This window comes from Camelus ferus, chromosome 6, assembly GCF_009834535.1.
Source record: "Camelus ferus isolate YT-003-E chromosome 6, BCGSAC_Cfer_1.0, whole genome shotgun sequence".
Taxonomy (NCBI): domain Eukaryota; kingdom Metazoa; phylum Chordata; class Mammalia; order Artiodactyla; family Camelidae; genus Camelus; species Camelus ferus.
The window spans coordinates 60,113,837-60,130,636 of record NC_045701.1 but is presented as its reverse complement, the minus strand read 5'-3'; the positions used below and the strand labels follow the sequence as shown (position 1 = coordinate 60,130,636).

At 46.8% G+C, this 16,800-nt stretch overlaps 1 protein-coding gene across 2 annotated transcripts in view; it reads right to left on the bottom strand.

Moving 5' to 3' along the window:
- PRKCH (protein kinase C eta) overlaps positions 1-16,800 on the bottom strand; it is a 206,838-nt gene that overhangs the window by 60,215 nt on the left and 129,823 nt on the right. For both annotated transcript variants that reach the window (XM_032482144.1, XM_006185726.3), the window contains exon 10: positions 3,472-3,626. In XM_032482144.1, the coding sequence (XP_032338035.1) occupies positions 3,472-3,626 (155 nt within the window). The remainder of the gene's footprint in view (positions 1-3,471; positions 3,627-16,800) is intronic.

Here is a 16,800-nt window from a genome sequence, read left to right as displayed (position 1 = left end):
TCCCCCTCTGCTGTGGGACCTGACTCTGGGAAAAAGTCAGCGCCTGTGTGAATTATTCATGAGCGCTATCGGGGCTTCCACTCAGCCAGCAAGCCCAGGACAAAGGAATGAATAGTCTATTTTTTCCCCTGAGCAGAGCAATCCATTGACCGCTTACTTCCCAGCCCTCTCTTCTTGGTCTCTGGGTCATGGCAAGCTCCAGACCTTCCAACCAAGGCCAGAGGGGCAGACTGTCTTCTTGCTGTAACTCCCAAGAATTGGGCTTGTGCTCCTCCATGAAATGCAAGTGAACACATGTGAGAATCAGGGTCAGGACATGAACAGAAAAGCCCTTGAATGCACCTGGCCTGTCTCCTCTCACACAAGGCACAGTCGGCCAAGAGAGAGAGGAAAGTCCCATCAGAGGAGGCCTAAGGCACGACCTTCTGAAGTCCCATTTGACGACTTTCAAATGGTACTATCTTTCTAACTGGCTGGAAAACAAACACGTCCCTCAGAAACAACAACCAAACAACTACAACCACCACCACAACTCTGAACAAGTCAGAGGCATCATCCAGGGAGAGCCTTTTAGCTCAGACACAGGCCGTCCCAGGACACGCATGATAAATGAGGCTGTCCGATGCTCCCGTACTTCTCATTGCGCTCTCTGGATCAAATTCACACCCTCCATGACCCACATGTGCCCTTTGCTGTGTGTGAATTCCAAGGACTTGGCTTTCAAAGGCTTATCCTTAAGACTCTGTTCTCAGGCCAGTACCCTGAGTGGAATTAAATTATCCTGTGAAATAAATCCTAGGGCTAAAAATAGCATATGAATCTATCCTAATTAAATGTGCTCCCTTTGAAGTCAAACGTATCAGTCAGAGCTTACCCGTGGAATTCAAGTCAAAGAGTAAATTAAAAGAAATTCCCAAATTTGAACCACAATCCCAAGAATTGAAATAAAATTTCTCAAGAGGTGGGCTGAAGATGGTTTCTGCATCGCCAGAAACCACATCAGGCTACACCGCCCATCCTCCATATTTCAAGACACGTGAGACACAGAGACGGAGAGGCAGTCATGTGCTACACAGGTCATCAAGCGTGTGCCTCGCGTCAAGGTGACGTGGTGCTTGAGTGAAGCCTGGGTATTCAAGAAGACAAGGTTAGGCAACTTCCTGCTCTTCCCCATTGCTGTGGCTGAATGTCTGTGTTCCCCACTTCCCCAGCTATATGTTGAAACCCCAACCCTCAAAGGGGATGATGTATTAGTAGGTAGGGCCTATGTGGGGTGCTAAGGTCATGAGGACAGGGCTCCGATGAATAGGACTAGTGCCTTATGAAAGGGGGTCCAGAGAGATCCCTGGCCCCTTCCACCATGTGAGGTCACAGGAAGAGGGCCCTCACCAAACGTGACCATGCTGGTGCTTTGATCTTGGACTTCCATTCTCCAGAAATGTTAGAAATAAATTTCTGTTGTTTATAAGCCATGCAGTATGTTACGGCAGACACCCACTACGCCACACTTTCATGAGGTTGCCCTATCACCAAAAGGGGAGTAAGACGCCCACTCTTCAAGGGGTTTACTTGAAGATTTACTTTAAGATTGCACTCCAAGTGTTCAAGTCTCTCCTGAGGAGACAGTGTAGACCAATAGTTGAGAATGTAATTTGAATTCTGGCTTCACTACCAGTTAAGAGTCTGGTTATCAAGCCTTTTGAAGGACCAGTTATTCATCTAACACAAATACTATTATTGTTATATAATACTCTTGTTAGGAGGATTAAGACAGAAATGCAGGTCAGCGCAGGGCCTGTAACAAGTACTCGGTTTAGCTCTTGCTGTCATTGTTAATTTTTTTTTTTAATTTACAAGTCCCATCAAGTAGGGAAGTGATTATTCTTAAAAATTAAATTGGGGAAGGCTCTCTCTGGGATAGACAGAGCAGAGATGGGTAGCTATACCATCAAGAGGAGAACAAATGTGGAAGACACAGCCCAGCATCTGACACCGCCACCAGGAAGGACTCTCAGATTATGTCAGCCACCACCACCCATCACACACTGGGTAGAAAGCTGAGATGGGAGAAATTCCGTACTGAAACATCATGGCTGGAATGTCACATCCAGGGGAACATCACAGTCTGGTCGAGAAAGTTCACAGCCAAGGTCATCCAAAGTAACCTGTGGCCACCTCATGACTCAGGAATGAGCGGAGAACCCCGATTACCTTCAAGCGATGACCCTATGGCCGGTTATCCAGCTTGGCTCCCTGCTCTGTACCCTTTTTCTAACTCCCAGCTGGGGCTGCGATGGAAGAGCTGCATCTAATGGAAGTTGTACAGCTCCGCACTGCGAATTTACTAGAAGACATTTCTGCAGAGTGCCTGCTCTATCAACTTTGGTTTCCCACTTCTTTCTGGCATTGTTGACCAGTCACATTGCATTCTTTACTGGTCTAACTCCTCTTTTCCTGTCTTTTTTTCTCCTAGGGTAGTTAAGAATAGTCAGTTCTTAGAGCTCACTTACCCTTTAATAATGATGTCAATACTGTCATGAGCTCACAAAAGGAACAGCATTTAGCAAAGCTAATAAATAGCAAATTTCAATCAGAAAATTCTTCACTTCGACACTCATGTGTCTAATACGAGAGAGAATTTTTCTCAAAGGAAAACCACAGTTGCCACTCAAGAGGAAAAGAAGAGTGTATGTGGCAACTAAATTATAATGTGATTTAAAGAGTAGGAGGACACTGACAACAGGGGAAAAAAGGAAAAATGGAGAATAAAAATTGTCTGACTCACTATGACAGTTCTCGCTGTATCCAACCTTGTGTCTGACTAGTTTCATTTGGCATTCCCTGACCCTGGAGATCTGACAGCATTAACGAGACGTCAAGCCCATTTCAAGTTCATTATATCACCATCAAAGACTGTGTGTCATGAAATGGAATCAAACAATATCTGCGAGGGGGCTACAAACGATAATCACCCAGCAGGACACTGCTCGTCAACAGGTCATCTCTCTGCTCCTCGACTGGCGCACCCAAGCCCCACAGACCGTGATTCTTATTACAGCAACTTAGGGCAACAGGCACCCACGCTCCGCCATGGATTAGGCATGGATTCTGAAAGTGGAATGAATCACTCCCGATGTTAAAACAGGAAAAAGAGAGCAGCAATATGTTCAGCCCCTGGCAGGGTTTGGCTATAACAGGCTCTGAGAAAATCCCAGCTGAACAAACACATGAACAGTCTCTTCCGAGACTCTCAAGCCTGTTTTACGAATACCACGTGGGGGCAAGTTTTAATTTGCAGGCCATGTTAACCACTGTGTTGTTCATTTATTCTAAAGGACAGGCAAACCTTTGTGAATTTATTCTGGAAAGATTTCAATTGCTCGTCATAAGAAATGGAAGGATAGGCTGAATCAGGGGAATGAAATGGGGATGAATTTCGTACGAGATGGGTTACCAGCAACTCAGACTCACCGGTAGATGATGCCTTTGTCGTGCAGGAACATAAGCGCTGAAATGATTTCTGCAGCGTAGAACCGAGCTCGTGCTTCATCAAAACGACGTGACTTCTGGATGTGAAACATCAAGTCGCCCCCATTCACAAACTCCATCACAAAAAACAGACGATCCTGGGCACAAACACAAGAGAGGGTCCAACACGGTGTAGCCATCACCCTAGAGCTCAGTCAGCATTCTAGACCCTGGGCTGCAGCATGGGGAGAAGAGGTTATTCAATGGAGGTACTCAGTGAAACATCCTGACAGCTGGCAAAGCAGGAGGGTCTGGTGGCTTCTATCCTTGGGGTGGTGAGGGAAGAGGGGGGTAGTAATGCCTGAATCTCCTTTAAGTAATTCCACACAATCTTGAATTTCTGCATTAAACAAAAAGTAGAGAAGGCATCTGAAGCCTTTGGTTCTCCTTCTAGTTCTGTTCCTTAAATGGCATGTAACCTTGAACTTAACTTTTTTCAGATGTTCAACATTAGTAAGGTGAGAACAATGATGCGATCCCTACCAAAATCATAGGGTTTTATAAACTGGGAGAGAGCAGCACAAACCTAAAGGTGCATGCCTCTCTGTCTGGAACAAGAAAGGTTAGTCACAGCAAGTAAGTCATTGAACAGATCCTCACACATGGGCAGAGAATAATCACAGAAAAAGGGAAATGCTTTAGACAAACAGCCAAACAACTATGTAATGACAGCCTCGGAGTTGCCTTGATGTTAGAAAGTCTCTTCAGCCCATCAGAAGGTTCCTGAATCAGAAATGAGAACTTAAAGATGAGTGAGATGCTGTGTCTGTCTGGAAGGAACTCTAACCCAGCAGGTGAAATGGGCTCTTAAAAGTCACTGCTACAGTCAGCGTACCAAGTGCTGTGGAAATTAAGGCTGCTTAATGAAAGAAGGGTACAAGGCTCAGAAAGGCATGTTGCCAAGATCGACAGTGTAAAAATGCTTTGCTTCAGGAACCTCTAAGATCAATGGACTTCCTCACTCCCTTTCATTAACACTTAAGGAGTCCCAGGCTAGCCAGGTATAGAATTAGGGGCTGGGGACCCAAGAGAGAGTAACACAGGCATAAAACAGACACAAAACAGACACAACCTCTACCTGTATGGAGTCTGGTGTGGGAGACATAACTATTTTTTTAAAAAACCCAAATCATATGAACAAACAAATTTACAAATTCTGGTAAATGCTCGAAGGCAAAGCGGAGGAATAAATGACATCTTGTCATCTGCTTGGGGTGGGGACGGGGTCAGGGGAGGTCTCTCTGAGCAAGTGATGTGTGAGCCAAGACCTTCAGAACGAGTGCAATCAGGACAAGTGACCATCCTTGTGGGAGTAGAGGGGAGGTCATTTTGCAAAAAAACTGGTGTTTTATCAATTCACAAAGGACGTGTATACGCGCACACAGGTGCCATCTTTATTTGTGGTTTCGTGTGCTGCCGCTTTGGTCAGCGTTACCACACATCCACAGCCGAACGGGGCTCAGAGACTGCGTGTGCTCGTGCTCACCTCCAATCCGTCACTGCTTTAATCATGGTTAATCAGGCCCTTTGCTATCAGAAGACACTACAACTTAGGACCTCCTAGTCCCCATTTTAAGACAAACCTTAATTAAAAGGAAAAAAAAAATCCTCTGGACTATGAAATGTCTCTTCCTGCTAATAAGAAGCAAGAATTTAAGAGTCAAGATGGAATAGCAAAACCCAAGCGTCAATAAAACAACTCTTCAGGTTGGCCAATATAAGCCAACGGAAAAGTAAACGTATCAAGCCATCTGACGAAGCTACTGGCCTGTGTTTGAGTGTGACTGACAAGGGGAGAGGCAGAGCTGGGCGGGTCGAGCTTGGACAAGTGCTGGTGTTCCCTACTTCCTGTATGGGAGGCACCGGGTGGAAGGAGCAGGTCAGCAGCGGGCGGGGCATCGGGTGAGTGTGCACAGTCGTCTGTCTGAGAGCCGCATCCACACCGGAAGTTGTTATGCCGATGCTGTGTTTAGATGAAGGGGCCTCAGGGTCCCCAGTGAAGACTCGGGTGGTAAAGCCACCCCAAACCATCCCTCAGCAAGTAGGTCTGTCTTATATATTTTTGTTCACTGGCCTGTTCAGCTTCCCATGGCTGTGACTGGCAGTCCCATGAATTCCAACAGCTCAAAATACCTCATTACTAGAACTGGGACAGTAGGTAAGTGGCTATTACTCAGACTGCTGGCAATCAGTGTACTTAGCAAGGGCTTCTCAGACATTAGGCATCACAAAGATGAGGGCATCCCAAGGGAAATTTCATCCATTTCCAACCCCCCCCCCCCCAAATAATTCTCATCAACTCAAGCCTGAAAACCCTGAGCCTGGGCTAAGTTCCAGATCTGGGGAAGGGAATACTGCCTTCCCATCTCGGTCATTCTCCTGCGTCAGCCCCACCAATGCAGGGGTTCACGGAGACACCCACCCCTGGGATGCACAGCCAGAGGCCACAAGCTTTAGAAGGGCGAAAATCTGGGTTTCTTCTCACTCTGAGTGTCCTTTCTAAACTCCTGTCTGGCACCACCCAGAACAGAGGGTACTGCTCAGACCCCTTGGGCTACACGCAGCTCTTTAAGCAAGCAGGAAGGGAAAGCAAGCCGGCTGAGACCCAGTAACGATTTAACGAAAAGTAATGGCCCATCCTATCCAATGCGTACAATAATGGCACAAGGTAGAAAAACAAAAACATGTTTATCAGCTAGCAAACTGTGTTTGCCGCGACAAAACCCTCTGTTTCCATATAGCTCTGTTCACTCTATTTTAAAATGTCTGCGGTAGAGGCAGTTAAAATCTGGCAGCAACTTCTCTAAGATTTCTTTTGCAGAGGAGGAGGTAAATGACAAAAATCTCCCGCCTTGAGCAAGAAGATTCACTCATTGTTAGGTAAGGGTGGGCGTGAGTGAGAAGTCACCATCAGCAATAAACTTTCATTAAACACGTCCTCAGGTGGGGCTTCTAGAAAATGTGCAGTAAACAGAATCAGGCTGCTGCTACTGGCTGTGAAGATAAAGACGTTTTCAGTTAAAAAAAAAAGGGGGGGATCATATATGTGAATGTGCAGAATTACTTCAGTTGTAGCCAAAGATGCAGATATGCACAGAAAGGATGAAAAAAATATCTATATGACAAGCCAGCCTTCAGCTGTGAGATCCGGGACGACACACTCCTTCTGTATAATTCTCAGTGTCTCTGAAGGTTTCTATGACGAGGGCGTATTACTCTTATAATTAGAAACAAACCAAAGCCACATATGGCTTCCTCCCTAGTTCTCTCATTTTCATCTGAAAGATGGGACACTGGAAAAGTGTGATTTTGAGGCTGTCTTAGAGCAGTTACCGAGGCAGTGGAGGTGAAAGCAGCTACAGAAAGAAGGGCCTTCACATCCCGTGCTGCCCATTATTAAGGGCCCCTAGTAACCACCTTCTCCCTTAATAGCCGTTTCGATGCCTGAGGTAATCAGGCCATCAGGCTTGTTGGGGTCGCATCCAAAATGAGGCTCAACTGGCTCTGGTTTGGGCCCCGTGGCTCCACTGGGAGTAGAGGGTCTGAGTTCTGGTGCGCAGGCTTTAGAGGGTACTGCTGAGTCTTTCAGAGATTCTTCATGCTTCCTCTAAGGTCCTCAACCAGAAAGAATGAACGTTTACTGAGCACGCACTCTGCCAGGCTCTGGGTGAGGACCAAGCGCCATGTAATGAATCAGACCCCAGGCGTGCTCTCAGGAAGCTCCCACAGTTGGAACACATCAGCCAAGGGTGCTCAGTGCAGCAGAGGAGCACAGGGGTGTCATGTGGACACACAGCAGAGGCAGGGGAGCTGCCTGAAGACGGGCGTGGGATTTCAAGGAGCCAATTTACCAACCTGAAAGGGTGAAGAAGCACGAGTCAGGCTACAGTGGGGATGGAGGGGGCGGGAGCCAGGGTGAATGAACAGCTGAAGTATCACTGGCAGGCGGCAGTGATGGCAAAGGGAGATGGTCCCCAAGCCCTGAGGCTGCTGGAGTGGGGGCGGGGGCGGGCATCACAGTAAAACATGCTGCTTTCACAGTCAGACGCTGGTACCAGAGGCAAAGGCTTCTTAGGATGCTCCCTTTCACCCCATCCCCAGGTCACCCACAGCTGAGAGCTGCAGGGCCTCAGTCCTATTAATACACTCAGTCACTCACCTCTCGGGTCCGGCCATAATTACAGGCCCAGTGTCTGGGCTAAAACAGGCCGCAGCTATGCTTTTTCAAGGGCTTGGCTTGAAAAAGCCTCCGGTGAGTGTTGGAACCTGCCATAAATAATAAAACATCGGCTACAGACACCAACGACTCCAGCTGAATTCTACTCCTAGGGACTAAATTCCATCAACCTGGAAACCTACCCCATTTGGCAGACGCCCTTTACAAAGCAGTGATGAAGCAACAAGGCAGCAGATCACCTCCCGCCTACAGCTCCACTCAATCTGTGCTGCTTACGAACTAGTCTCACTGATGACTCGACAAACAGCTAAGTCACGCTGAACAAACCCAACTGGGAAGCGGCGAGAGGAAGCATCTGCTAGGATCCAGGCATCTAGGGAGGCGCTTACCACACGATGGATTAAGGCTACCCTGAGTCATTTCTGGGGCAGGGAAGAGTGTCCAAATTCCACCTTGGGCAATGAGGGCAGGAGGCTGTTTCTGTATCTAAGCCCGTGTAGATAGCATTCCAGTTTTTCTAAAATCCAATTTCCTAGACACTGAGCCTGGACACCTGCACGGCTTTCCCTGAGGCCTCTGGCTCCTGTAAGGGAAATCTTGCCCTGACCTGCGTGGTAAGAGATCTAAGGTCCCACAGACTGGTTGGTTTAGCCTCAGTTCTAAAGTCAAATGGCCCAGGCCTCTGTCGGTCCCTTGCTCCCCTCTTTTGTCCCTGATTCAATCAGCCACAAATGCAAGTCACTGACACAGGGTGAGGAACACCTCGGGGAATAAAAACAACTCAGAAATGCCTTTGTCCCAACCAGCCCGGTGTGAGTTACAGGAGGCAGGGAACTGGTGCCTGGTTAGTATCAGAATTCCTGTCGTCACCTGCCTGGTTCCATTAACCCACTGCAGCCTGGGCCAAGTCTGCCCTGGCTGCTATCAGTTCAAGGCTGTTACTGCCCCAGGCCAAAGGGGATAAAAATATTCTCTGAACTGATAGTGGCTGTAAGTGTAAGCAACGTGTACTCCCTAAAGCCTCTCATAAGGATCCTTCTTTAGGAGGTAAAACTGACAGGCAATTGCACGAAGAAAAGTTAAGAGACAGAATGCCCGGGTAGATAAAAGTGCTAGGGTACCTGTGACAAGGTGACATCACCTAAGGAGGGTGGCTGTAAGTGTGCACAGGTTAGGGATGTGCCCCCTTTAGGGTCAGTGTGCTAGACACCTTGAGAGGTGCTCAGTTCCCCTGCTTAGGGAACCGCCCTGGTGTGGTCATGTGGGTCAATGCCAGACATCCTGCAGATGGCAAAGTTGGACCAAGTTCCTCCCCAGCTCCCGCCAGTCTCATTCCCAGAAAAGTGGAACTGAGACAGCCAGGATATCCTGCAGGCTGTGCTGTGCACAGGAACTGAGGAAACATGAATTAGGGAGCTGGGGCTGCTTTTGTGGTGTGAACATGTCAAATGTCTTGGTACAACAGAGCGGTGAAAGCTGGGTGCATGGACGGACAGATGAACAAGGGAGAAGAAGAGGGCAGAAACATAGTGTGAGGCAGAGATGGGAGACCAGGGAGCGTGAATGAGTCGAGAAGGAAACTCCCTCGGTCCCTTGTGCCTTTCCAGTTTCAGATCCCCAGAGAGACGCAGCCAATTTGTGCCCTTTGTACCTCCGCATCTTTATTTTCACTTCTCCCTTTTTGCATGACGTTAGTTAAGTTTTTTTCCCCCATTACTTACTACCAGGAAAATTCTAACTGAAACACACACCAGTTTTTAAGGGGCAGGAGGTTTTCCAATTTACACATCTGGGGTAGTAACACCTAGAACTACACTGACCCGGTCGTGTGAGGATTAAACTGGAAACAAAGTGCCTGGCGTAGCACCAGGTCCAGAAGGAGATCTCAATAAACAGAAGCTGTTGTCATTACTACATCACACAAAGGTGCTGAGGCTGCAGCTGGGAGACCCTGTGCCCAGCACTGAAGCCCCTGGTGTCACTAAGAGGAACTGCAGAGCAGTGGTGAGGGCCCAGGGCTCGGGAGCCAGGAAGCTCAAGATGAAGTGCAGCTCCCGCGCTGCTGTATTTATTCTCTTTCTCTCTCAAAACTCTCATCTGCAAAAAGGGGATAATAGGATGACTGGACTCACAGGTGTCTGAGGATGAAATGATTTAAGCTCAGAATTTCAAACAGCACGTGGCACAGAGTAAGGGCTGGATAAACGTCAGCAAGTTTTATGGGCCAGTGATCCTCCTCCTCATGACCACGCCCACCACCGCCTCAGCCAGCAGGGTGCTGGGCGGGGTCTGCTCCTGGGGCTGCGCCCCTGGGATGGGGGCTGCAGCCGGCCAGGCAGGGAGCTGCCTGCCTTGGATGCAGAGGTGCTACCTCGCTCATGGAGCTCTCAGACGGCCAAGCACACAGGAGCCAAAGAGCAGCCCTAACCACTTCTGCAGCGGCTCCCCGACCCTCAGTTCAGGACAGGAATCTCCAGGGTTGGGGGAGTCAGGAGGACCCTGGGGCCAGCTGCTGGGTGCAGGGGCACTTCCTAATACTGTGTGGTCAAGGCCTTGACCTGATAAGGAGGACTTCTCTCTCTTGGATGTGAGTTCTAACCAAGGGGTTACAAAACTAGATGGGATAAACCAAAGCAAATTAACCAAAATTTCAGTTCCAGTAAGTTTTTCCATTTTTCTAATATTAGATGATAATTCATATCTTAAGAGCTTTGTAATAATCATAATAATTATTGTAAAGCAAACGTGCTCCCCTATGAACTGCAAACACACGGCAAATGAGGCTTCTTATGGTAGCTCTTCTCCCCTTCCATAAAGTCCATTTGTTCTTACAGACAGACTGAGAAAGGGCTTTCTGTTTAAAGCAAGAATCCATAGTCACTGCCATTTACACACATAAATCTCATTTACAGATGTATTTACAGTGAATATGTAGATTACCTTTTGGAAATAACTCAAAGAAGAGAAACAACATTTAGAATTAATGACTAATTTAGGTACTGCTTTAAAGGCAATGTTAAGCTGGGAGCCACATTTATACTTACTTACCGAAGTTCTAAGAATTACTTTGAAATGACTTCCAAATGAGTAACACATCAACCCTGGACCAAAACCCGCAGAGTGCTACTGACGGGCTGAGGACAAGGGAAAGGAGATTCCCAGTAATAGACAGCATCGTGTTCAATTTCTCATAAGTGCCTCTTGCTTTATGACTTTTCTCTGACGAAGTCATCTACAGGGTGAATAGGGAGTTCAAGTCAACAGGAAACAGTTACTGACGCCAAAGAGGTGACAGTGGCAAAGCACCCTGGTGAGGAAACCTGATTGCGCCAGGCTTGAACTTAACCACACTAAGAACGATTACAAAGGCTTCAAGGAAGAAACAAGGAGAGGGAACTTATTGGCGCCGTGGTTTTTTTTTTTTTTTTTAACTTATTGTTTGTGCAGCCCAGAAGATATGAGACATTAATTCAATCACCCAGAGACTCTTCTGTTAAGCCCACAGGCATGACATGTCCCTTCTGAGTTCAGACTAGTCTTTGAGAAGGTGAAGTATGTCTCCAATATAACAAGGCCTTAGGAACTTGCATTTTAAACCTGGAGGAACACACAGCTCTTTTCAGAGACCAAATATTTTCCTGGTAAACCACTAGTCCTCTCTTGTAATGAAACTCGACAAGGCTTACTGGCGTATGTACCAGGGGAGGGCAACGAAGCAATCAAACTTGCAGTTCAACACCCTGAGAGACATCTGGGCCAGGATGTTTCTTAGAGCATAATTAAGCAGTAAACATATGAGCAGGGGTAGAGCAAAGCCGCAGAACAAGCCCTCCTTCAGCATCTCTGGTCCACACACATTTGCCCAGCATCACTGTGCTGGCTGTGCTGGCTCTGTGCCCTTGGTCTTGTTTTCTCTGGGGGACCTGAGACCTCTTAAGGCAGAGCCCAGATGCCAATGCTGTATCTCTAGTACCAGCACCCACAGTGCGTGGACCATGAAAACAGCTAATAAACCCTTGAGGAACTAACATAGAAAGAGGCTTTTCTTTTTTCCTGATAAAATTTAGGAAAGCTGGAACAAACTGCCAAGATTAGTTTTATCCGTCCATTTTGCGAAAGTCAAATGCAAAGAAGTGAAGTACCTTGCCCACAGTTAAAATAGTTTGTGGAAGAGTTAAAGAGAAGCAGGTCTGCTTGACGCCACTTTCATTTCCCTTTATTTATAAAGCTTTGGTTTTTATCTGTTTATAAAAGTAATTACACGTTCTCCGTTCAAATGTAATTACAAAGTAAATACTTGGAAAATTGAGGAGGAAACAAAATCACCTATAATCCTGACACCCAGAGATGAAGGCTAAATACAAGGAGAAATAAAACTACTTAGGGCTTTTAGCATCCCAAGAACTGGAGGTTTCAGGGCACAAAGGACATTTACAAGGTAATTTTAACTACATTTTATTTCCCTCTTATGTCCTAACCATACTTAACATGTTATAACATGTCTAAAGAACAGAAAAAGAGAAAAAAAAAACCACATTCTTTCTTTTTCACTTATCTTACGTAATATTTCCTGAAGTACTTAGTCACCAAAACCATGATTTCTTAACAGTTGCATACTACTCCCAATGTCATTTCCATGAATTCCTACAATTATCTGGACTTCTGGTGAGGCTGATGAGAAAATGAGGACATGGTATTGACAGTCAAGTCACTGTGCTATGATAAAGATCACTTTTATTAGCCTGTAAAAATAGGCATCTCTGAGAGCAGACTATTACCAACTGGACATGGTGTTTTAATTCTGAACTTAGATTCCCTCAGAAGATACCTTATGTGATTATTCACTTTTTTGAAAAAAGGTGTGGTCACTTAAGAAGTACGTGTAATGGGATTCCTTTAAATCATAATTTCACATAGTACATTCTTTATATAAAGATTTTTGGTTTCAGCATTAAATAGGAGAAAATCTACTGAAGATATTGATGGATTTAGCTGGTACAGGGCTAGAGAATACAGAGTAAAAATGTCTTTTCAGTTATTTAGATCCTTTTTCATGACGGAGGTTCCTAAACTTCCGAAAGAAGTCAAGATTCCATCCCTCCCTTTCATCTGTGGATTAATTAGACATTTCTGCCCCATGGGAGGAGATTCTAGGTTACAGCTGTCGGATTACATATCTTGCCCAGTTGGGGACATATCAAATCTGGCCAAGAATATTCCATATCTGCCTTGGATGATGCCTGGGAATCTGCTGGCTAAAAGCCTGCTCCTTCTGCTGCTTGACGGTGCTGCCTGCCGGCTGAAGTTTCCCTTAGGGACAGGTCTTCCATGTGCTATTTCGAGTTTGATGCTCCTGATGCAGCTCTGACATGTCTTTCTCTGGCCCTCTGGCTGGGGAATGAGATCCCCTACAGTCCCCTACAACCTCTTCCCAAACCCTGCTTGCAGTGTGGGTGGAAGAGGGATCTCCACCGTCCATAGAGAAAGAGAGAAGCAGATCTCACTATAAAGGCAGAGAGACCAAATAAAAGAGGCATAGCTCTGCTAAGATGAGGGGCAAAGTAACCAGAAATAGACTGAAGGGTTTACCCAGAGGAGAGGACATGGTGTTAACCTGTTAAATCAAGTCTGGATGGGCCCTTCCTGGCCCAAGGATGAGAACAGTGACTAAGATGTTAGTTAAGACTAATAATGCATCCCAGACCCAATGGGCATTAGAGTCCTTTGGTGAACTGAGTTCATCTCAGCACTTGATGCCTCCTCCTATGAAACCACTTCCTTCTGATTCTTCTCCTTTGTTTTCACCTGAGCCACTTATACTAAGAAATTCCTCTTCAGCCTTCCTGTCTTCTCCATCTATAAACACCCACTGCAATATTTTAAATTAGTTACTACTATACCAAGAAGACACTGACAACACCAAAATCTAATCTCCCAACTGAAAGTGTTTCTGAACAACAGTCATCTCACCACTGGATCTTCTGCAAAGCGAACCCACTATATTCTGTCTCCCCAGGCTCCCAACTGGTCAGAACTCTGGCCACTCCTCTCACTCTCTTACCCTGTAAGTCCTATCAATTCTACTTCCTGAGTGTTCCCTGGACTCCACTCCTGAAGCTGCTGTCTTGGGGCAGGAAGGTTCAGCAGAACGGTGGATCCACAGCCTTACCAGGTCTGTTACTCTCAGTCGCTTCCCTCTGCAGACAGCCACAAGACAGCCCTCCTAAAATGCACATCCTAGGTTGCTCCCTGACTTCAAATCCTTTGCCAGCTCCTTTCACCTCATGATTGAGTCTAACCTCTTCAGCAAAAGATGCCTTCTTCACTGCCCACATTTCTTCTCCTGCAATCTTGCTGCATCAATTTACTGGTGGGGTGGGTTTCTGGGCACATCATATAACTGTAATCCTCTGTGTCTTTGCACTGCTGGTACCACTGTCTGGGAGGCCTGTGCCCCTCCCATCACTGCAGGGCCCCTGTTTGTCCTCAAAATACAACTCAGACAGCCCCTCCCAACGGAAGGCCCTTCCAACTTCCCCAAGCTATAACTTTCTTCTATCACCCGGTGATAAAAGGCATCTGTGTTTAGGATGATCCTTGACTGAAAGCCACCAGAGGGCAGGTCCACATTTTGTTCTTCCCTTTGTCTTTGGGCCTGGCATATCATGTCCCTGGCTCAGTAAACATCTATTGAATTGAATTAAAAATGTAAGGGAGATACAATATTACCATTCAGTATATTAACAGGCAATGTCTCCAGTGGCAAGGATCTACTTTTAATATGCAGGGACCACTGAGTTTTGCAGACAGCCTCTAAGGTATCTGTATCTTAAGTTGAAATGGCATCCCCATATATGGAAAACAAAAGAAAGAAAACAGCAAGTCTGCTTTCCCCCATAGCACACTTGTACGGCTACCAGCACATTTTTCTGCGCTGGTTGAGAAACGTTTAACGCTTAATCTCTGTTTGCAAAACCCAGTCATATTCCCACCAGACGCACAGGATGGGAATCTGACTTATGGACAGGCACCCCTAGAAGATCAGGGTGATGACGATGATTTTCATAAAATGTCACTCTGTCGACGCCTTGTTGGTAAAGCGGAAGTATCATTATTAAATGCCGAAACACGAGAAGCTGCAATATTTGGACTGCTTGCTTTTTAACATAACTCATTTGAAATATATGCTCACTGAGCTAATCTTTTGTTCCCTGGATGCCCCAGGCTCTGAAAATTCTGTCTTATTGCAGCAGGCTTCAGCGTTCAGAACTGCTGGCAGCGTGGTGCTAACCTTCGCTCACATTCAACAAGACCCCTTACTTCCACTGCCTCTTCCCAGCCCAGGGCCCCAGTCCCTAAAAATGCCACAGTGCAGCCACAGACAGCTGTTGTTCCCCAGAGAGGAACTTTGCCTGTCTACAAACTCAGGGGGAAAAAAAAGAACTAATGCTTATGTTTTTATAAATATCTAACACATTTTGCTTTGGCCCCTGTAAAAAGTGAAATGATCTCACCTACCTGGCTTCCCATATCTAGGCCAGAGCACCAGACACTCATGTAAGGCAGTGGTTTTCAACTGGAGAGATTCTTGCCCCGGGGGCATGTGGTCATGTCCAGAGACACTTCTGGTTGTCATAACCAGGGAAGTGCTACTGGCACACAGGGAGTAGGGACCAGGGATGCTGCTGGTCCCACAATGCGCAGGACAGGCCCCCCCACCCCCGTAACAAAGGGTTATTCTGCCCCCAAGTATTAGGAGTGGACAAGGGACATCACATTATGCAAATATGTGATTTAAACTTTAAAAATATATATTATTTTTTATTTTTTTTACTGAAAAGATTGAAAATTCACCAGTCATTCAATTACTTAAACCATTGACCTGTTGGTGAAGGTCAAGGTGGTAGAGGTAAAGCTCTGAGCAGTGGGGAGGGAACTTCGTTCTACAGATCTACCCTGAAGCCAAAGAAAGGAGGGACGAGCTGAGTTCATGAGCAGGCCTTCTATTCTACAGGTTTCCAGAAGAGCAACCTGAACCAGTCTCTGGGTCAGGTTTCCCTCTTGGTTGGCTGTGTCTAACTCATCTTGTATCGCCTTTCATCAGTGGTAGACACACGCCAGTGCAGAAGGTCTGGGCTTATTGTAGGTGTGGGCTAGGGCTAGTCCCCACTTCACAGGGAGAACAGCACTCATCTCTCTCTGGGAGCGAGGGAGCGGGAGGAAGGACAAGGAAGCAGACGAAGGCACTCCCCATGGTCCACTGCACAGGAGGGGGAGGGCATGCATTGGGGGAGGGGAGGAGTTTTACTGGAAGGGTTTTCCTCTTCTGTTTCAGTGGGGAATTATACATTACATCATTTTAATGTTGAAAATATCATACACCGTAAGAATGGAATTAAGAGATTCTGGGAAGAGTTCCAAGACTCCCTTTGTAAGACCTAAGCAATATATCATTACAGACTGTCCTAAAGAAGTGGGTAGGAGTGAGCGTGAAACACAGTGAGCTCTTTTGCTGTGCAAATACACTAAAAGTTGGATGCCTGGCACAGACAGTAAACAGGAACTCCCTGGGTGGCCCCAAAGGGAAGAAAGAGCCTGCCAAAGCCCACCAGTGGAGCGGAGAGGGGCTGCTAGTGAGACGGAGCCAAGGGACTATCTGACAGCAGAAGGCAGGAAAAGGAGCCCTACCCAAGAGCAGTCAGTCTTGATGGCACTTGGTGTCCCTGCAGCCTCGTATGGGGCTGTCAGGGAGGAGACCAGTCTCCCCAGCCGGACAAAGAACACGGTATAGATAGCAATGGTGAGCACGGTACGTAAGCTGGACTGCTGCTCTCCCCTTACGCCTCCTGCTTGGGGCCCCAAGCCCAGCGGTGCCATGAAACCCATCACCACCCATGACCCAGTCATCTCCATCGGGTCGAACTCACATCCAAATGCAGCTTCAAGACAAGTCCCCTGGACCCTCTTTTAAGCAGATGGCCACTCCAAGCCCGTTCTAAATAACAATCCCAGAACTGCTACCATGACCAGCCCACCATGGAGAGTCAGCAGCCGACTCAACGTTATGGACGGGCTGCTCAGGCCCCCGAAATCTC